The 22,899-nt window shown below is 38.3% G+C and overlaps 1 protein-coding gene across 3 annotated transcripts in view; it reads left to right on the top strand.

The window, feature by feature from the left end:
• Positions 1-22,899, top strand: part of GRID1 (glutamate ionotropic receptor delta type subunit 1) — a 516,037-nt gene that overhangs the window by 454,806 nt on the left and 38,332 nt on the right. For all 3 annotated transcript variants that reach the window (XM_017807171.1, XM_017807170.1, XM_017807169.1), the window contains exons 9-12: positions 835-936; positions 2,482-2,679; positions 4,585-4,909; positions 6,323-6,461. In XM_017807171.1, coding sequence (XP_017662660.1) covers positions 835-936; positions 2,482-2,679; positions 4,585-4,909; positions 6,323-6,461 — 764 coding nt within the window. The remainder of the gene's footprint in view (positions 1-834; positions 937-2,481; positions 2,680-4,584; positions 4,910-6,322; positions 6,462-22,899) is intronic.

The following is a 22,899-nucleotide window of genomic DNA, read 5'->3' as shown; positions in this document are numbered from 1 at the left end:
TTTAGTTTCAACAATCCAAAGGTCACTTAAGATTGACTTTTCTATTGAACCTGTTCTGTTGAGTTGGAGTGCATTTCTCTTCAGAAATTGCGGTAAAATTGATTTTTAAAATTATATATTTAATTGAAAAATAAAATATTTAGATATAATATTCCAGAGAGATGTCCTGAAAATATGCATCCAGGTACATCTGGCAGATGCATGAAATAGTGGTAGGTATGAGATGCTTGTTCATCAGAGCCTAGGACCTCAATAGGCTGCTACTGCTTTAGAAATGAGTTAGAAGTAGGACAAGAACAGAGAAAATAGGACTTAAGACAGGATCTGAAGAAAATCTGAGAGAGGAGGCAATTTGACACCATAGAACCTATGTCAAGAATTTATTACTATCAGTGAACAAAAATGTTGTGCAGCAGGAAAAATGGTCAGTCTTTGATAAACAGTGGAGAATTATTTGAAAATAGGCAGGAATCTGAGCAGAGAGGGAAATCTGGGATAGTGAAACCACAGATAATCCTCAAGACTGTCAGGCAATATAAACTTACTGAAGAGAAATGTCATATCAGAGTGATCTAAGCGAAATAATATGACAACTACCACAGATAATAGAGCAGTTACATCGCACGCATCCATGAAAATACATTCAGGCAAGGTACTTGTTTATGTCTATCCTCTGAATCTCACTAATTCTGATTCTGCATTAATAAAAGCCACACACCTCTCAACTTCTCTATATCAGTTCTGGATTGGGCCAAGCTACCACTAAATGTTTATGTAAATGCTGAAAGATTTCTGCTTGCCAGGCCTTCAGACTCACTGCACTTTCTGTTCTAGTTGGCAACGTGGGACTCTGAGAAAGGACTGAACGGCAGCCTACAAGAGAGACGTCTGGGCAACGACTTACAAGGAGTGACACTCAAAGTGGTGACTGTCTTGGTACGATGCTCTTTGAAGGATCTTTCAGGAAACAAAACGCTCAAAATAAAAAGGACCCGACTGGGTATTTTGGGCACTTCCCGCAGTGTTTTTGCCTATCATTTTCAGTTCTGTATTTTTGGATGATCAGTTACATAAGCATGGAAGATAGATGATGGCCTTTTATTATTCTATGTGAAGCTGTGCGCTGTCAGAGACACAGAGCATTTGTTTGTTTGCTTGTGCTGTTTTTCTGCATTGTAATTCCTACCAGGCACAGAACCAGCACAGGGCCTGAGTGCACAGGGGTGCATTCCAGATATTGTGCTTTAACTTGGATAGGCAATTTCCAGCATTTCATGGATTTTAAGATCAGATGGGCCAATTATGATAATCTAATCTTGGCTCTTGTACACTGCAGGCTGTAAAATTTAATCAAGTGTTTCCTCCATCAAGCTCATAAATTCCCATTGAGATAAACTATATCTTTTAGAAAGGTGACATCTTTCCAAAAAAATCATTATGCTTTTGGGACTACTGTCTCTTAGACTCTGAGTGGTAGAAGAGCTCCTGTCAGCCAAGTTCTACATTAGGGGCAAATTAGGGCTTAAATGCATTCCTGCCTGAAATATTGTAGTCTGCAGATTGCTGCATGTGATGTCTTTCTGTGGCTTTTAATCATCTTTTTCTGAATCATGGTACAAATAGGCAGTACTACATGAGATCATTAAGACACTCCCTCCAGCCCTCAGTTTACTTTTCTCTATTTATGCTGTAGCTGATGTGAGAGGTAAGCAGACAATGCGAGTACCAGGGTACAAAGGCAGCCAGCTGTGGTGGCTGTGCTGCTGGCATCCCTGGCATTCCCCTGCAGGAGAGCAGGACACTCGTGCCCAACAGAAAACATCCCACAAAATGCTGCATTTCCTTGGTCCCAAAACACACTTTTAAATTAAAATATTCCAGAAACTAGTACTCATGAAGGTTATTCTTTGAATTTTCAAAATTTTAAGTGTTCGCTAAATGCTGTGTTTTTAGCTCTTGTTTCAATGTGTCTCCTGGATAAAAGATTAAGAACTGTATGTAAAAGATGGCTTTCTAAATCTAATATGATCTGAGATACATGGACAGAAGTAATCTTCCTATCTAGGACTGATGTGCTGAACTTAAAATCTGTACTCTAGACAGCTATTTAGGACACTAAGTTAGGTCTATGTGCCTCCTTTATCACCAGTGAGAAGAGGCAGGTGTTTTAGAGAGGAACTAATCCTGTGGACGCCAGGAAGCTGCTAGAGGGGGTTGAATTGTCTTCTGGAGTCTTTGCCTCTTCTCAAGAACTATGGAAACCTAAGGCCGTGGACAGGGCTCAGGTGCTGAGGTGGTGGTGTCTGATTGGGATGCTTCACAGTATCCCACATTGCCTACAGTTTTCGCCTCAGAAGGTTATGAGTGTCTCAAAATCTGTGCCAAGTTGTTCAGAATTAACTCAGGAAACATCCTTTTGCTAAGAGGAACAAACTAAAAATCTTGTTTCAAGTGTCAGTTAAGATGTTGTTTTGTTCTCAGGAAGAACCTTTTGTGATGGTGGCGGAGAACATACTCGGGCAGCCAAAACGATATAAAGGATTTTCCATTGATGTCCTGGATGCACTTGCCAAGAATCTAGGCTTCAAGTATGAGATATATCAAGCTCCTGATGGCAAATACGGACACCAGCTCCAAAACAGCTCATGGAATGGCATGATTGGAGAACTTATTAACAAGGTACACAGAGAAGAAGCTGCACTATAAGAAAAGAAAAAAAAAAAAAAGAAAAAATATTACTCTTTGGAGTAGGGTGTCAAAGCTTTGTAAAGGTGTTTAAATATCCTCCTTTCCTCATTTCAAAATACAAGAGAATGAATTAGGATGAAAGCATCAGTGCAGAATGCTTCTGAGCTAGGCATGGTTTGAGTGTGATATAAACTGCAATTTAAGACCTACCTGTATACAGGATAGAAACTAAAGAGGCTCTTGTTTTATTTGCTCTCAACTGCTCTCAACATAAATTATATCAGTGTAAATCTGTGTGTTTATATAGCTATTAGAAGAGAGGACATGCATTTGTGTGAGGGAATGACTATAGAAAATAGAGAAAAAAGGTATTCTTCAATATGAATTTCTATTATTTTAATTTTTGTCATTATGTGTTTGCTATTTTTTTGTAGATAGGACTTTATTTCTGTCACTTTATTTGACTCCAACACAGGAAAATGACCCTAGTAATAGGGGACCAGAATTTGAACTGATCTCAAGATTATTCATTTATTTAAAACAGAGAGGACCAAATTTCTTTTCTTAAATACAATCTTGCAAATCCAGGAGTAAATTAACTGTACTCCATTCAAGTAGATGGGGAAAGCTTGTAGCTTAGAATCTCTCAGAAAATTGAATTAGAGTATATTTTGTTAATGTTCTTGCTATCTGACATGGGACGAATGTTAATCAAGAAGAAGAATCAAAGGAATTAATATTCCATGTTGCTGCTCTCTGTAGGAAAGGTTACTCTTCTGCAGTGGAGTTATTACTGAAAATTAAAACTTTCTCATTGTCTAGTAAATAGGTGGCTCAGTATCTAGTAAGTAGATGTTTAGAAAGAAATAGAAGCAATTAAAGCAATAGCCAATGTGTGTGATAAGGGGATGCTCTTGGTTGGTGCTAGGAAACATAAAGAATTTTTACCTTATTTTGCATTGACATAAGCTGTTTGATTTTCATTGATTTAAGAATGAGTTAAGGAATCCTGTTAAATTTCCTTGGAAATTGCTTTCTTTGAAGCAATAAAGTGTCTATTGTGGTATATTTAAAAAGTATTTCTGCTACCAGTTGTTCCATTGACTCCAAAGGATTTTAAAGCAGACCTCCCTCATCTAATATTTGCTTTACTTTCTCAGCAAAATTAGAGATAAGAAACAGAATGTACATTCTGTGTTTTGAAGAGAGCTCTTCTTATTAAGATGGAAAAATATTGAAAATCTAACTGCAGCTCTTCAAAAGCTTTGGGAATCTTATTTATTAACTTCTTTATTTTTCCTTCATCAAGTTTGCATACTCTTTAAGGACCATCTCCAAGTAAAACCTACTTGTTTTAAATGTTGAAGTCAATGCAGTTTCAAGAATGAGGTTGCTTTTGGTGCCTTCTTCCTGTTACTACTTTTTGCAACCACTTTATTCATTTTAAAAAACAAACAAAATCTTCTCCCCAGTTGTCATATAAAGTCTCTTCATGAATATGGAAAGCTGGCAATTCTGCAGGGAGAAAAACAAACACTAGCTCTTCACACCTTGCTACCAAATACACCAGTTAAATAAATGGTGTTTCTTTCTTTGTTACTTGCAGTGCACCAAGGTAATATGGTTTGGAAAACAAGTGAGGGATAAAGGTTAAACAAGTTGCACTTCCAGAGAGTTCGAGAGTACCTTGACAGGTTATGTTTCACTCCTCTGCTTTAGACCAATGCAATTAACTAATGCTTAAATTATGAAACAGATTCTGATTTTATTTTTAGCCAATTTATATAAATACATCTAAATGTTTTAAGTTATAGAAAGAAAGTGTCTCCTTAAGGCTCACGCTGGCCAAAATCATGGTGAAAGGGAGAGCTCTGACCTGTTGCGCTTGTCTCGCAGAGAGCAGACCTGGCCATCTCAGCCATCACCATAACACCCGAACGAGAGAGCGTCGTGGACTTCAGCAAGCGCTACATGGACTATTCTGTGGGCATCTTAATCAAAAAGCCCGAAGAGAAAATCAACATCTTCTCTCTCTTTGCCCCTTTCGACTTCGCGGTGTGGGCCTGCATCGCCGCAGCCATCCCCATAGTCGGCGTCCTCATCTTCGTCCTGAACCGCATCCAGGCAGTCAGGGCACAGAATGCTGCCCAGCCCAGCCCTTCTGTGTCCTCCACCCTCCACAGTGCCATCTGGGTTGTGTATGGAGCCTTTGTTCAGCAAGGTACTTACCCTCCTATGAATGCCACTGAAGGCCCTTCAGAAATGGTCTGCCTTGGGTAAAGCAGGGCAGGACGTGTCAGTCTTGGCCAGAGTGGGCTAAAGATGAAAGAGGAGGCTTGTGTGGGGAGGTAATATGTTTTATTAGCCTAGCTGATGGAAAGTGGGAAGAGGTAAGTAAGATTGGGGGATGTATTTCTTTTTTTTTAATGGCTTTTCTGCCTCTCAGTAAGTCCAGAAGAAGGAGTAGCAGGCTTTTTCTCTTTGGGAAAATTGTTGCGCTAGAAATAAACTACAGAGCTGCTTGGTGCAGAATTACAACAGTACTCCAGCTCTGAAACTAGCACTTTTTCCAATTGTTTGAATTTCATTTATAAATATAAATAGAAATTTATATACTTTTGAGCTTATGTGAGACAATTCAACTCTTGGTTCTTTGAATTGATTATGAAAATTATTTGTGGCTTTATAACTACCCTCAGGAATATCTAGGCATAGGACTAAACCTACTGAATTCAGGAGGGCTGTTACCATTAACAAAGTTAGTTTTGTAACTAATTGCTTGCAAAATCTGCCCACACAGTTTTTGTGCCATATCTATAATGTTAGTTCTATTCTTGAAAGACAGGTCTTGTTGAATGCCGATATGTGGGTAAGTTATTAACCTTTTTCTACATTTTTTGTTGTTGTGATTGCAAGCTTATAAATCTTCAACTGGAAAATCCTTCCTATTGCTATGAAACTTGGTCCCTCATCTCATTAAGGTGGCATCCCTGACGGGTTTAAGTGCAGTAAGATATAGTCAGCACAAATGTGTGCTGAATTGACTAGCACCAGCTCTATGGTAAAGTTTAGCCTCCAATGATTTTCAAGCATGAATGTGCTTGAAGACTGCTGGAAAGAAATCTTCACGTTATTTGAAATCTTGCAAAGACTAACAAGTAATAACACTAATGCTTCAGTCTTTTCAGATTTAAGTACAGCAAAGATAGCACACAAAACTTTGGGCAGCTCTGTGTTTTTTTTCCCTAGTTCTAAAATTATAATTGAAAACAGAACATTACTATATTCTGAGCACTGTAATTGATTTAATTCTTGCATATTAGTTGTGCTTCACTGTTCAACTTTCTTTATTCAGAACTTTTTTCATGTTCTCTAGATTTGATCCTCAATAATTCTCAAGGGAAATGTGTTGAAAGATGATTTTCTAGAACACTGTCTAGGGCAAGATGTTGACTGGCAAAAATACTTTTAAATTATCGGTCTCAACAGAAGCAATGCTTTTTCCACAGTGAAAGGGAGGACTGGAGGGGGAGCAGAGAGCGAGTTCCAACAAAGTTTAACACGACAGGGCACACAGAGGGTGATTGTAAATGGAAGCTGCTGAGAGACCCTTATTTTCTCTGTTTATTTGTAGGGAGTGAATCCACTGTCAATTCTGTGGCAATGCGCATTGTAATGGGAAGCTGGTGGCTCTTCACCCTTATCGTGTGCTCTTCCTACACAGCGAATTTAGCAGCATTTCTCACAGTATCAAGGATGGATAATCCCATCAGGTAAGAACCTCTTCTTAACATGAAGCTAGAAACTTGGATTTCACAGGACGGTATTATCCATTTGAGCACTCATTCTTGCAAGAAGGAGATAACTCTCTAATAAAATACTCTTCTTATTTGCTGTGTCTGTTTTTCTCTTCTCTCCCCCCTCCACCTTCACTCCAACAGCCCCCAAGCAGTTTTGACAAGTGCATGGAGGGGACAATGGCACTTCAATTGTGTGTTTTTCCAGAAGAGAGGTCTTTCGTATGTTCCTGGTTGTTTGGCGGCGATTTGTGGGGGGATGTGTGTGTGTGTATGTGACTTGGGGGTTTTTCATCAAATTTAAAAGCTAAATAGTGGTTTTTTTTATTTTTTTCCCCTCACAAAAATGTGGACAAAATTCCCAGCTTCACACTGGCATAGAGTACTGGGCCACTGGTTTTTCACACTCAACTGACAGGGTAAGAGCCTGATAGCTCGTGTTTGATCTGATGACGATGGAGCAGAGAGGTGGCAGTGCAGCACAGGCTCTCCTCCTAGAAAATTCTGAGCCAAGGATTTCAGGTGCTAGAGGGTGACACAGTTAAGTTGTTGGTCTCCTCTGGGATTGCATTGGGAAGACTGGGACTGAATGTTTGTGCTCGCCTCCTGAAACAGAAGCATTGTCACTGAGGTGAGGCTGGTACTTAAAAAGCTGCTTTTGCCTTCTCTGTGGTATCTGCACAGTAGGACATGAATAAGTGCATTTCTCATAAACCTGAGTTCAGCAGAATTTCCCATTTTTAGCTTGTCAATGTTTACTTACAGATAATGTAACATTTTTTATAGATATAGTCTTTTAATAATAATAAGGCCTCCCCAAAACCATAACAAGCTTTGGGTTTAAATTAATTTTGTTAGTTTGTTAGTTTATATTAATTTTGTTAGTTTGTTAGTTTTGCTAATTTTGTTAGACCCAAAATAAATGGGTCTTAACAGTAATAGAAATAAGTACTCCAAGTAATTTCTGGAAATACCACGAGAAACTATATAGAATAAAACTTTGTGTGAATAAAATCTATGTGTGAGGCCTGGAGGTACTGGGAAAAAGTTAAGCTGAATGAATAAATTGCTCTTGAAAACCAAGACACAAATAGCTATCCAGAAAGCTTGAAAAATGACGTTTTTAAAAAATTCTGAAAGTTCTATTTCTTTCGTTGCAGAAGAGTTTTTCTGTTTGGGCTAATTAGCACTTCCTAAAACTCAGCAAAGTTCAGAGGAGGACAAAAGTTGGAGTGCAATTACGTGAGGAATCTCCAAAAAAAGACAGAGGTTTAAGAGCCAGAACTATGAATTTTTAGAGGAGGCCTTTGAGGCTGAGCTGTTACAACATTTACAAGGGGTTTTGATTTCCCTTCTTTTTAAAATTAAAGGACATTACTAAGAATCTTGAGAAGGAGAGAATTTCTTTGGGTAAAGGAACTGCTCAGTGTTGTTTCTCGAGCAAAAACTCAGGCACCCTTGTACTGTTAGAGATGCAGCTGGAAAATGGTGATGAAATGCCTTTCTATATTGAACAGTACCTGCTGCTTTGCAGGTTCCTGTTATCCCCTTGTACAAGGTGAGGATACAGGAGGAAAAAATCACTCTATTATGATTTGAAAACATCAGCAGAGTCATTCAGGTGCCAAAACGTAAATGCCAAAAGTAATTTAAGCTGCTGTAAGGCTCACTGCCTGTGCTCCAGCTACTTGGCTATAAGGTCAGGAGTCTCCATCAGGAGTTGTCAGCCACAATGTGGATTGTTCATATTGCCTGAGATGTCAAAAGTGGTCCTGGATGCAGTGGCTTAGGTACCCAAATAATTCCTGAGGTAATCTGAAATGGAACTGTCAGAATACCCTCTGAGTTGATCACTGGTTGGCGTAACTGAGACAGTTGAGTGGCTTGTCTTGGCTTGCCTTTGGCTGTTTTACAAAGTTTGCATAATTTCCCCAAGATGCTGCTACTCTGAGAGAAAGAGGTCTGGACTAACCCCTCTCATTGAAAACTGTGATTGCCTTAGGAAAGAGGAAATGGGTTAAAGAAATAAGTCTCTCTTCATCCATCTCTAAGTTATGATGAAGATATTTTCATGTCCCTACTCTTCAGGAGAAAGCAAATCATTTTCCTGAGAAAGTAAATTACTGCCCTACCTGAATTCATTGTGTCTCGGCTCCCACTACTAACTGGCTTCAGCATCATATGACGTGGAGTGGCTATTTTTGCCTCTCTAACTCTGCCCTCAGCTTGCCCACATTATATCTTTCATGAACCCAGAAAGGAATACTTATGTGAAATCCATTTTTCCCACCCAAAGAGGCACAATGAATTACAGTGAAAACTTGCTCACCAGCTGAGAGCTACCAAATTCATCTGTGTATACTTCCATTGTTAAGAAAAAACAACCTCCATCATTTCAGTAAATGTGTGCTGTTATCTCTCCTTCTATAGAGAAGTCCTCTGGTGTTCAGTACTGCTGCAGCTCAATTGCCAGCAGGAGAGAAATAAGTATTATGGTGCTGCAGTAGCTGCTACATAGTTAAGATTTTCATTACCAGACTGATTTTCTTCCCAAGCCCTCTCCAAAATGCTTAATAAAAGTTGTTTCAGCATCAAATTTGGCATGTGTGGTCTGTGACTAGTGAAATAGAAGTATGTTTGATTGAATAACTAGGTGTCAATCAACCCAGTGATCATTGCCTCTACAATTTCACTGCAAAAACAAGTGTGTCATAGAAATCACAAATTATATTTATTAGAAGGGGCTTGGTGAGACATTCGCTGCAGCAAAGTTGAGCTGTTGGAAGGCAGCTTTTTAGAATTAAAATTTCAGATGAAAACCTGCTCATAGGTGAATAATTTTTTGTTTTAAATCTGGGGTAGTTAAGTCTCACAAGAGTATTCCACCCTGACAAGAGATTTAGAGACTTCTTGTGTCTCACAGAAAGGTGAACTGCCCAGAACAGGAGGCATGACAGAAAGCAGTTTTGATATGCCACCTGTATTTCTGTTTCCTGAAATATACTTCTTAAATTCTAAACAGGTTCCCAGGTGCTGTGCAGTCCAGGTGCTCAAATCCCATGTAAGAGATGTGTCTATCTTGGAAAGAAAAAATATCCTTCTCCTTGGATTTTCCCAAATCCTCAAGGGCTTCATCACACGCTTGCTAACAGGAGGAGGGACTGGTTTCTGCCCTGGCATGGCAGCACTTGCTGCCTTGCTCCTCCCGTGTCCTGTGAGCCCATCACTCATCCTGGTGTGACAGGGTGGTGGGGAGGGTGTGAATGTGGAGGTTAAGACCCATACCAAAAGCTCTGTCCCTTCAGGAGATCGAGTCTAGCAAGAACCAATGTGAACCTTCCCTGGTTGTCCTCCATTTTTGGTTTCTAGCCGATTGTGCTTCTGCTCCCCTTTGCTCTTATAATGCTGCTTCTCTAATCCCTCTGTCTAAATTACCTCCTGCACTTCTCACCTTCTCTCTGCCTCAACCTCACAACAAGGGAGCAAAGGCAGTGTCGTGGTTAGCTCAGAATTTCTGTGTTTGTAGAGATTCGCAGGCAAGGCAAGGAAACAACAAATAGATTTCCTGGCCACATATGGGCAGAGGAGTGAGATATTACCCAGTCCAATAAAAAACAGGGAAGGCTGTTTGTGTGAATGTGGTGGTGGCCACTGCTTTGGAGCTCAGGCCAAGAAGCTGTGATCCATGTTCTAACTTTGTAAATGAGTAGTTCTCAATTCTTGTTTTGAAATAGAAATCTAGGTAATGTTTAGAGCCTGTGCTAATCCTTGACAAACTCATTTAGACCCAAATAATTTGCATTTATTATTCTAATATTTGCCTTCAGTACTATATGCAGCTGCAGAGTCTTCTAATGGGTCAGACTGCCAAATAAGGCAGAATTATTACATGCAGGTTTGTTCTTTCTTTTGTCTTATTACATTTTCAAACAGCTCTTGGATCTGCTGTCTGACCTTCCATTTGTAATTACGAGTTTAATTAGCAGTGACTTACATTCCAGCCTCATTTCTTGCTAACAAGCAGATGACATGCAGTTCAATGGCTGCACAGATATTCTGAAACTGTGCAGGTTTTGGAGAGCTTGTCTGACAACAGGTTAAGAATCAAGCAAGAAAAAATAGGACATTAAAAAGTATTCTATTTGCAAATTCAAAAGAGTTTAAATTGAAGATTTTATCAAATTGATCCTTAACATTTGTACATGCTATGGGTGTTTTGACAGGCATCTGTATAAATGCATTAATGGACTGCATACAAATGCACGCTGTGTCTCCTTTTAAGTTTGCAGCTGCTGTTTCATGATTTGGGATTTCCTTATTTGCATTTTAATCCCCAAATTTCTTGTGTTTTGGTGACAGCTGAAGATTTACTGCAGCTTAGTTGGGGTGATAGGCTGGCACTTGGAAGACTTGGGTACAATTTCTTTTTCTACCACACGCTTTGTTTGATCTTGGCAAGCTTAGCCTCCTCTCTCTCTTGGTTCTCTTTCTGCATAACAAAGTACTAATATTTTCTTATCTTATATGGCATGTTGTCAGTTTAGCTGCTTTAAAGATGATGGCCAGAAATGACCATATTATAGTAGCACTGCAGGTATTAAAGCAGATAGATTTTCTGGGTTGCATACAAAACAGAAACAATCTCAAAATATTTTAAAAGAAAATGAGGAAAGTACTTGGAAGATGCCAACTAGAGGGAAATGAACAAAGGTTTCATCTGCTGTAGTTAAGTGAATTTGATAGGGTTGGCAGCAAGAACCTCCTTCTGTATTTTCAGCAATTTTTTCTTGCAATTCCTTGTATTTGAAAACAGCCTTTCTGTTGTTCATATCATACGTGGCTTTTTAAATATTTCATTGCATTATCATTTGTTATGTTTAACTTGTACCATGTTTTGTGGTGTCTGTGCAGCACCTCAGGCACGTTGGCAGGAGGCATGTATGAAAGAGCATGATAAAATATAATTACAGTTATTATTATTTAAGGCCTGTGAGCAAATGCTTCAATCATTAAATAACTAGATTAAGTTCATCCATAAAGAAAGAAGGCAAAAAAAGGATGTAAGAAGGATGCAAGCAAATGAGCAAGGACAAAAACTCAAAACTTTTTACCTTCCCAGAACATTCCCTGTTTAGAGCACGTGGATGAAATTTCCTGGGAAATGCTCTGCAGCCTGTGCTCAGGGGGAGAGCTTGCCAGCCCTTTGCCTTCAGGCGCTGCTCAGGACAAGGCACTGTGCTGTTGCCAGGGCTAGAACCCCCCTTGTCTGTCTTTTCATTTCCCTTCTATTGATGGTGTTGCCCAGTGGGTGCTTCTGGGAAACCCAGGGCTTCACAGAGTCTGGAGCCTTTTAAAAAGCTTTCTGAATGTTGGCATATGCCGCTCGGCCACAGCTTAAAATGGATCCTAATTGCTCCTGTAATTGAACAAGCAGGCAAGCATCTAAGTGCAAATATTTCCCAAGGACAATTTTTTTATGAGAAAAATGGGAATGCACAGCTCAAACTCAAGCTTGCATTCCATCTCTCCAGTTGCCCTTAAAAAATGTGGCGTATATCGGAGATCAATGGCAAACCAAGAGATTTGTGATTCCCTAACTCTCCAACTTGACTTTTACAACACCTATACCACAGCAAGTCTTCATTTGTTCCTGTAACTGAGAAGTTCTGTGACTTAGGTGGGTTGAGGCATTAAAATTCAAACGCATGCACAGTTTAGAGAAGAAAATGATTTGGATATAACATTAGCCAAATCTACCATCTGTGCAGGTAATAAGATCTTTTTTTATTATTTTTTCTTTTGCTTTGAAAGGATGAAAATCTAGCAAGAGTAACAACCCTCATGACAGCCCATCAAAATGTACAGGGAGTGGTTTAAATCTGATATTTGATAGTTTCTTCTCAGCTCAGATTGAGTCTCCTTTTGGGTCAGATTGTCTCACATTAATATGGGTTATTCAGTGGCTGCCCATTGAGTAGCTGTATGCTTTCTGCATACATTAAATCACATTGGCCCCTGACTTAAATCTTCTTTGTTGCAGTATGAGGCTTCTTTTTATTACAAGGATAGTACCTCTGGCTTATTTTGTTGCATTATATTTTCTGTTTGACTCCTAAGGGATAAACAGTGCAAAATGCAGTAATAGAACATTTTTGCACTATAGGATATTTATACTTCTATTGTTTGTCTCCAAAGAAGCTAATTTAATGTCTTATATGAATTGATAATACAATCTAATATAGCAGGATATTAAAAAAGCAAAATAATTATTACTATAACAAATCAAATAGAAACAGCCTTAAAGCTTCAGACATCTCCTAACTGCTCAATCCATCACTTCTAAAGACTAAAACAGGAGTAAGAAGAAAAATTTCATGGTGAATTCTGTTTTGGAAATGATTCTGTGTGAAGAGAAACCATTAAAGAGGCTGGCATGTGTTCTCATCTATTTGAATTTCACTTCTGCAAAAGCATTAGTATTTTTTTCTGCTGTAACAGGCAGATATTTCCTTGACCCACAATGCAAAATTACTTAACTTCTTTTTCCATGTTAATATACTATTACATGTGTTTACCTGCTTGCTATGTTTGCTATTCTTTTGAACAAACATGGACTGTCACATGCCACTGTGGTATATATATATCTTTGTCAGAAGAGTATTTAAAAAAAAAAACACTCTCAGAGTCAGGTAGAACCAGAAAATATACAAAGATCTTTATGATATTTGCTAGTGAAGCTGCTGCCAGGAAAAAAAAACAAAATTAACCCCCTGTAAAATAGCTTGTATTTTGTATCATTTATCTGTGCTGGTCAGAGTCATTAGCGTGACTGTTACTGTAAAAGCCATGCAGGTTTGTCTGTTAGAGGGTAAGATAGTGAATATTACTACATAGGTTTCCAATTTTTCCAGAGTCAGGTCTCTCTGAGAGCATCCCTGAAGACCATCTAGCAACCTTGAAACCAGAACAAGCAAATAAATTGCATTCACAAAACTACCAATAATTAGTAAACGTTTAATCACAGTAAGTTTGTTCCTCAAACCATGAGATGAAGCTGAAAGTTGGTGTACTGACTTTTAAGAAGGGAAAGTTGTACCTGGTTTTTTTACTTGCTGTCAGCTCAGACAGGAAATACATGGACTTCCAACTCTGCTAATCTGCAGTATTTTGGGAAATGCTTCATTTTCTCATGTAAAAAATGTCTTCTCACCTTGCACAGTTCCTCACAAACATCCCCACATGAGCAGTGGTTCTGTCATTCTTGTACCATGATTGTTCAACATCAGATTTTCTCACCCACCTGACAGCAAAAGTAATTTTCCCACCTTCTGTTCATTACCATGTGTTCAATGTCAGCAGGCTGACTGTGAGTACAGGGAACACGCACTGAATTGTTTATTTCTTTAGATTATTTTGGATAGAGAGAGGAGTGGGAAAAGAAGGGAAGTTTCCTGATGGGGCAGGGGAAGGATGCTGGCCCAGCTGTCCTCCCAGAGCCATGGCTGGTTACTAACACTGACCAGTACCACTGTGCCATGGCCAGCCCTGTGCTCAACCTTCTTTCACATTGCAAGATTTGAATTGATAGCCTGCTGCAAAAATGAAGTAAAGATCATACCTTCTTGTAGCCTAAAAGTTCGGTTTCATACAAGCAATTCAAAAGCTGATGTTCAGTAGCCATTCTCTCAGAGACTAAAAGCTGAACATGCCTGTGCTGTAGGTTGTGAAGTTAAGAGTTTCAGTTTTGGTGAGTTCCGTGCACAGTCACCTGTTTCATGTTACGCTGATGAAATGAGCCATAAATTAAACAAATCAAACTTTGTGTGGGATAGCTGGGGTACAGGAACGTGTCTTTTAGCCAGCTCTGCTCTGGACAATGGAACTTCAGTCAAAGGCCCTCTGCAGTGACATCTTAAATCATACAAGCTAAGTTCACTGGTGTTGTGAGGAGGATTTATTTTTGATTCCCTGTTGGTTTTTTTTTCCTCCCATGCATTTGTACAATTCTCATGCATTTGTAGTATGGATACATACTTAGTCGAATGGTTGCACTACTCTTTGACATCACTCAGGAGAGAGAATGCTTTTGGTTTTCTATGTCCTGAAAGAGCTTTTGCTGATAGTATAACAGCTTCTTATAATTGTTTTTAATAGTCCCTCATGTTAAGATAGTTTGCATCTGTGTCTTTGATATGGTTTCTTTCAGGAATTGCCAGCCCTTCTGTAGCCTTTTATCTTTAAAGCAACACCCTAAGAGATTTTCTCCTCCAGTTCTTGAAGTTTTTTGAGTCTGGTCTTTTGAAATGTATTATTTTTAAATTTTTGTTTGGGTTTTCCCCCTCAGGTTAGTGAGTTCCATTGTCTTGCAAACACTTTAAATCTGGTTACTTTTCTCTTTGACATTTCCATTCAAATCTATCAAATCTAAAATAGCTACTAGCCTTATAAATGTCTTCATGATAGGAGATCATTCATTCTCACACCTTACACTCTTAACATTTCAACTGATCCATAGGATGGTGTTTCATCTGCTGAAATAAAAGTTGTTCTGATACATTCTAAAATGTTTATAGACTCTCTTGCCATGAGGTGGAAATCTGTAAAATTGCCATTTAAAGAAAAGGCTTTAGAAATTGAGTATCTTTATAAGGAAATTTAGAAATTATTCCTGTGTATGTAGAAAAAAAACCAAAAACCAAAACCAATCAAAAAATACGAGCAAAACGCTTTTAACTGATGTGGGTTATGGGTCTTTAGGAGAGAAAGGAGCTGGGTGTTTTTAGTTTTCCTGGGAACTAAGATACTGCTCTTTATTACCATGATTGCATTCCTATTAGTTCTTCGTTCTTGTGTTGCAAAAGATTTTCTAAAAAGAAAGAAAACATTTTTGAAAATAGTACTGTGTTGCTAAGAGAAGGGTTGCATGTGTTCTTTCCTTTTCCTGGGCTCATCTGCCTTATTGAGCAATGTTCTCTTCTTCTGCACGTGTGCCCCCTTTATAATATAACACAGGAGTGTTTCCAGGCTCATCTGGAGATGAGAGAATGGTTTTGCCTTATAAAAGCTATTTTGGTACAGCTGACAAAGTTTGTTACATTAAAAGAAATGTAATTATGTGCACTAAAGTTGTTTGCCTTCTAAGCCATTAAAACCAGCCTAAGAGAATATGCCACTGATGTAATTTAATTGATTTATGAATAGTCATATCTATCTAGAAAAGAATAGAAAACCATCAGTTAGAATGGGGTGGATGTTAACCACTGTGTTTTTCGCATGTGGCAATAATGCAATTCCCAAGCTCATATTTCAAGGTATGTAGTTAGGTTACCCAATAAACTAATAAATCTCAATATAAAGAACAGCTAGCTGGTGTTGACGTGGTGCTTTCAGTGTTTCTAGTATGAGATTCAATATTCAGGCGAGACTTGTGTTCAGGGTGAGGAGAGGGAGAGGCCAAAGGGCAACGTCTCTTCTTCTGTTTACCCTTCTGTCCATCAGGACGCGATGGGAAGCACAGCAAATACTATGTGCTTGCAGTGCTCTGAGAAACAAGCAAGTGAGCCTCCAGACCTTAAAATATGCATGTGTGATGTGTGCACTTTAGACATCAATAATAACTGATGAATGCTATATGTGCTTTCAGTATTAATGAAGAGCCCTATATTTTGATTTCCCAGGAGTATGCAGCACATGCTCTAGCAATCAAGATGCCTCTTCAGAGCTTTTCTGTCCTCTTCTTTCTGCCAGCATCGATAGCTTCTGCTTTACTCCCTGTTGTAAGGGAAGGGTGTGTGCTGTTTTCCAGCATCACATTGTAACTTTGACAGATATGAACTCACCCAGCCCCTCCACCCCAGGTATGAGGCTGCTGACATGCAACAGCTCCTGATAAATCAAAACTTAATAAAGAGTTGAGTAGGACCTCATCCCACACTGGGATTTCACGGACTTTAATGGAACTACTCACAATATAATGATATCCTAACAGTCATTGTATAAAGTACCACTAACCCCAAGTAAAGACTTTATAAGCCAGCATCAAGATGCCTAGCTTATCTGTTCCCCACTCTATTTAATTAAAAAGCTACTCCTTGCCATCTGAGTGCAAAACAGAATGTCAGTGCTATAAGTACTTATAACACCAGTTGAAAAGGAAGAAAGCAATTTCTTCCCTCTCGATCTTAATCATTAATCTTCATTAGGATTTTTAGCTTCCGAGTGTGAGTGGTAAAAGACATCAGCATAGCAAACAATTTAAAGTGCATCTGCATATATAATATAGGTAGTTTGTTATTTTCATTGTAGGCAAAAGCATGTGTCAGTTGCCAGATGTGTTTGATTCAGACGATATGATTTTCATGCCAACTTTATGATATGTTTGATTTAGGTGAAGTGACTAAAACCTGCCGTTGGGACCGAGTTGCTGTTAAACACCAGGTGCAGTTTTTATTTTAATTAATAATTTAAGGAGTAGAATACCTTTCTTTAATTAACATGTTTAACCCTTCAAGCTACTCAGAGAAAGGCCATAATGGCAAAGTAGTTTAAAAAATTATTCAAAGGTAGTCCAAACGGGAGTACTTCTTTGCTTCAAACACGCTACAAGCTCTTGAGATTTTTCACCATTTCTTTGTATTTTAATTTCCTCCTCAGTGTTGAATGGGATGTGGTGTGTGGGTAAAGAGTTCAGGAGAATCCAGATATTTTAGCAGGACTGATTATTCTGGATTTGCAGGATGAACTGCAACTGCTCATAGCTGCTCTGAATCCCTTTCCAGACTTTTGACTGAATCTGCCAATGTCTTAAGTGCTGTTGTTCCAAAACTTCCCTTGATCTCTTCTGAAAATCTGACTAGTCATGTAGTAGTTTAAATGTGTATCTGAGCATGCAAATTGAAGCTCCTGATTTTGAAAACCTGAGCCTACATCTTAAAAGAAAGTCCAATGTGTTAGACAGTCTGAGTGTCTCTTTGTCAGTCGGATACTCTCCACTGTTAGATTGCAAACACGATGGGAAAATTGGGTAATATCTCAAGGTTATTAAGTTTTTAGAAATATGGAAAAATAGGGTGTGAAGAGGGGTCCTCTGATAAATACAAAGGAAAGACTGCCTTCTGACTTCATTCCCTCAGTTAAACATCAGATGAACTCCTATAGAATTATAAAGTGCCCGGCCATGACAGAAGCTCCATCCAGAGATCACAAACTATTGGGCACCAGTGGATCCACCTCTGAGATGCAAATGCTCAGCAACTACCTTCCATTGCCCCCACTATTAGTGGAATTTTTTATTATGCAATTTTTTGGTTTTGAAAACATTTCAAGCAAAGTAATCGTAACTTCTGCTATGAGGACCATCGTGGTTTCTTTACGATATGATAACAATTAAGAAAATATAGGACATCCAAAAAGAATAAACTTACAAATCAGCATCAAGCTAAAAAAAAACAAACAAAAAACCCCCACTAGTTAATGGAAAAAATCAGCAATCTAAGTGACTTCTGCTTTTATTGCCTGGAGGAGGTTTGGAGAAGAGGAGGTTTGGAAGTATAGTTAGAAACATTGGACTGGCAATCAGGAGATGTTTAGCTTATTTCTAGCTGTTTAACAGATTTCTTTATGTGCAGTGCTGGAGCAGAGCCAGTGTCAGCTCTAGGCAAAATGAACTTCTATGATCCAGCGACAAGTCAAGTCGCACTCGTACAGATCGCTGCAGATGACTCAAGTTGCCATGCTGGTCCCGAGGGCATCATTTAGAAATAGCAATGGATAGGAATACCCAGGGGTCTAATTTTGTTTACAGAAGAACCTGTTTTACTGATTATGATGAGAATCCAGTTTGATTTTTGGATCCAAATTTGAGTCTCACAGCCAGAAATACTGTTAAGTCTTTTTTTGGAAAGTGGGCATGTTTCCTAAATAAACTGCTGGAAGATACCAAGAAGTTCTGTGAGCAATGGGACACAGCCTAGTTGTATGTGGGTTTGTCCTACATTCTCCACACTTTGGCTTTAGTAAAAATGCTAAAGACTGTTTTGGGTTCACTAAGGAGAAAGTGAGATTTCAAGTGCTGCTAATAGAACGTATTTCTGCTGCATCTCAGAGTCTTAGAAAGTACACAAATCCTACAAATGTGTTGCCAATACAATGTGTGTAGCTAGTAATTACTTACTATTAAAATCGTAAACATGACAGTGTATCATTTATTAATGGCTTGACTGTCTTTGCATTTTAGTGGGTATACATACCATTTGTTCCTGTCTTTTAAAAATTAATCGTGCAGTAGCTCTGCTGGAACAGAGTCCCAGTGAAAACAGGGAAATCATTGCTGTATGAGGAGTTAAGAAGACAGTTCAGTTTAGTATAGTTTACTTGTTTTTCACTTTGTATGTTAGGAATTAAGGCTAGTGGGAGTAATTTCAAATAAATTAAATCAGTTTGGAACTCTACAAGTTCTGTGCTTCTAGTATCTTGTGTACATATTATTTGGCTGTTTTGTTTTGCATTTTTCTTACTGTTTGTGTTTTTGTTTGCAATCCTGGAAACCTTGAGCATGTCCTTTTGTGTGCTTGAATAGATCTCGGCAGTATTGGTCTACCTGTTAAGTCTGCTAGGTAGCCTACAAAGGAAATTTCTTTGGGGCAACAGGAGAGAAAGGACCCTGATCCTACAACTGTTTCCATCGCACATGGCACACAGAATGTGTAGCAAGCCCCCTCCTCCTGTGGCAGAAGTAAAGCTGGCTTTAGCTTCCTTTCCTCAGTAAATGCATACCTGAATGTTGCATTTGGTTTTTGGTTGGACCTCATATAGGGCCGTGAGTCCCAGTCCAGACAAGGTCTCGTAGATGCCACCACATTAGCAGCAATGACCATTACCACTATGAAAAAAGCTACTGCAGTGCCATTACCTGCTGAGGAGTTTAATCACTGTTTGGTTTTGCTGTAATAAAGTATGTAGCTGACATGGCAACGTTTTCTGTGACACGTCAATTGATTGTTTTTTTCTGCTGGAGGAAATCCTGCTTCTTTGAAATCCTGTGTAGCAGCAGTTCCTGTCCCACTGATGATGACAAGAGAAGACACAGCCTTAACTGTCTGCACTGTTTGTCTCCTCCTGTGATTTGGAAAGGTTCAGCCCTGGTGTGAAGGGCTGCAACTCCATTGATTCAGTGCAGTTTAATCTGTCAATACTGATGGCTTCCCCTGTAGAAACTCCCATGAGGCTTTTTCTGTTGAGGCTTTTGTTTAAAGTGGATGGTATTTTTCATGGAGAGCTGATAAAATGAGTTTTATATGAACTATAAAACAGTATATATTTGCTGGTGAAGGACTTGAGCCAGCAAAATGTATACTAGGCATGCAAGTGCTGCTTTCTATTTCTACTGGACTTACCTCTAATTGGTAAAGTTAAGATTTTGCTTTTGCATTTGCTGAAGGAATCTGTTGCTCTGCATATCACTGCACAGAGATAGAATTAAGAGCATTTAGAGTGACTTGATTTGCAATGAAATGGAACAATGCAGGATTTGATCATGTCTCCATAGAGAAGCTGGCAATTTAACAATTGATTTAAGAGCTCAGCTTGATTATTCATGATTTCAAAGAAAGTCAGAGATGCACAAATTAAAACCATGGACCCAATTCTTCTGAAGTCTAAAGTTATTGGGTGTGGAGACAAAGTTGCTTTCATTTTAATATTCTCTGTATAAGGCTGCTGCCATTCTAACAATAGTTTGAACGGTTTTATTGGCTTCACTAAGAATAATCTTTAAAGTAGCCCATCTTTTAGTTCATGTATGTCCAATTTAACACACACTTTTAACATTCCTTATGGACTTGGAACAAATGTTGAAAATCCATAGATATATAATTTTTTTTCTTTAAGGATATTTGCTTTTTAAACCTGTAGGTCAATTCTATTGCTATCTCATTGTTCAGCTAATATATCACTATTTCTCATAAAATTGAAGGCTTCTGAAGTATCAGTTGCACTAAAGTTTAGAGACACTAAATGCTATTTTCTCTTCCATTTTTAAGTGGGCCTGTGCTTTTGTAACTTGGATTCAGCAGGACAGTGAAGCTTTTCAAGCAAGTCTCTAAGTCAATGTGACTGTCATCCCCTAGTGGCAGTTTATATCCATAACAGAGGGATTTTTATTTTTTCTCCAGCCCGTCAAGCAGTTAAACTATTCAACCTTGGAAGTCCAGCTCTAGAGAGTGTCTTTACATGAAAGCTTGAACTCTGTTTCAGATGTCTTAAGACATGCTTTAACCACTCCTAAATTTTACTTAAAACTGGAGATCCAAAGGTTGTTCGTTTGTGAATAACGAATGAAGGCTTGAATCCTTTGAAATATATTTTTTGGATATAAAAATTAATCAGGACTCAGATCAGAACTGAGGTTCTGAATAGTAGAATCTCCCGTTCATGTAGACATTGTCTGTAGCACCACAGTACCACTTCAACCTTGATTCAGCTTTGCAGATGATTTTCTCACTGGAGATATCTACAAAATTTGCTGATCTGGCAAAGCTTACTTGGTTTCCAAGTTCATGTCTCAGTGGGTGGATTGACATGGTCAACAACAATTAATGCCATTTTGTCATTTGTCCTCATTGTCATGGAAAATTCATTCATGGAGGGAGTAGTTCTGATCAATTTTATGTTTCAAAATTCTTTACTTTTCTGCAGTTCGCAGTAGGTAGAATTCTCTTTTAATTTCTCAGAATTATCATTGCTTTCCACTGGTGATAACTTTATCAAATAAATCTCCCTTCAGACAGGATTTTATATTCTAGGTTTCTTGGGCTTACACTGGTGTTATACGGTTGTCAGATCAATTCAGGTACTTTTATCTTTACTTAGAAGTTTAATGGGTTTACTGTTCTCCCAGTGCATAAAACAGGAATTTTCCTCTCATATATCCTGTGGAGAAAATAATTTTAGTTAGGAACTGTATTTATATTTAATTCTGTAGATGTAATGAATTCCTAACTTTTGGAGAAAAAAAAAAGGCTTAAAAGAAAAAAAATTAGTTTCAAGGTATTTAAAAACATAAATTTAGGACTTGTGCCATACCTTTTTTGCATGTATTTTTAAGGCTTCATTTAGGCAGAGCAGCTTAAAAAGTCTCATCATATCTGGGACACTTTATCTTGATGGCAGCCATCACCTAAAATGTTATGCTACATTGAGTAAAAATCTCGGGGTACTGGCTTCCTAAAGTAAAAGAAGAACATAGCTTGTTCTCCAAATTTGGAAAAATCAGTAAATTTATTTTGCTGTCTGTATATGGCTTAGGGATTAATATTCCTTGAGAAAATTAATTTTAATTGAGAGGAATGATGTATACTTGTTTTTGACAATTGTAGTGCTGTGAAATGTTCTCACAAGAAGTCAGAATGAGGACAGGAGCACAGCATGGAAAATGTTGCATAATTTTAAAATAGTACTTTGGATTCAGAAATGCTGAAATATTATTTTTCTGTAAGCAATAACAGACTGGAAATATCCTCAATTTTACAGTGTCAGAACGTGGGCAGCTGTGAAGACTAAGGAGAAACTACCTCTAAATCAAGAATCTGTCAGGATTTTCCCATGATGGTTTTTCTGAAGTCAAGATAAAATGCTGCATTTGTTATTGTGGTGTAAAAGACCACTCCCGGATGACACCGTGGTGCCAACCACTGGCCTGTTTACAGTAATAGACTCTACACACAGGAGTTCAGATGTGAAGCTTGCCACAAATGTTTTTAAAAAATATGAACAGTAAGGATGAGGAAAAGCAAGAATTTTTTGCCTTTTTTCCTTGTTTCTTTGTTTAGTAAACCTTATTTTAATTTTAAAACAAACCCCATTTTTTAGAAATAACAGGAACCTGAGTTTTTTTTGAAAAATACTTTGAACACATCTGATGATCCTGAAGGCTCCAGCTGAGTTAATTGATCAGCAGTTACCTCAAAGCACCTAGTGTCAAGTTTAGTCTGTCACTAATTATCCATCCAGAAGTCTTGGGCTTATAGCAGTAGAAGAGTAAAATAAACCCCTATAGGCAGCATATTTTTAGTCTATATATCCACAACCACATGAGGCTTTTACTAGTAAGAAAATATCTCCAAGAAGTATCTTAACCAGTATTGTTATTCTGGAAATTATTTCTAGTGATCTAATTATAAATGCTGGTACAAGTATTGCCTGGTTGTTTCCTCTGCAGCATATGTTTTATGTCACTATGTTTCTAAAAGACAAAACAAGTGGAGAGCTCAGTTTTCAGTTGACTGTGCATGAAGTAATTGCAATTTCACCGGGAAGTGCTATCAATTGTTGCGTTGATCTAGCAGGCATAACTACAGGCATTAAATATTTTGGCTGGTAAAAGCCAAATCTTTGGTTTTAAAAGATAGCCTTTTTC

Source organism: Lepidothrix coronata, unplaced genomic scaffold (assembly GCF_001604755.1).
Source record: "Lepidothrix coronata isolate B3197 unplaced genomic scaffold, Lepidothrix_coronata-1.0 Scaffold17, whole genome shotgun sequence".
Taxonomy (NCBI): domain Eukaryota; kingdom Metazoa; phylum Chordata; class Aves; order Passeriformes; family Pipridae; genus Lepidothrix; species Lepidothrix coronata.
The sequence above is the reverse complement of the archived record's forward strand: the minus strand, read 5'-3'. Positions and strand labels throughout refer to the sequence as shown.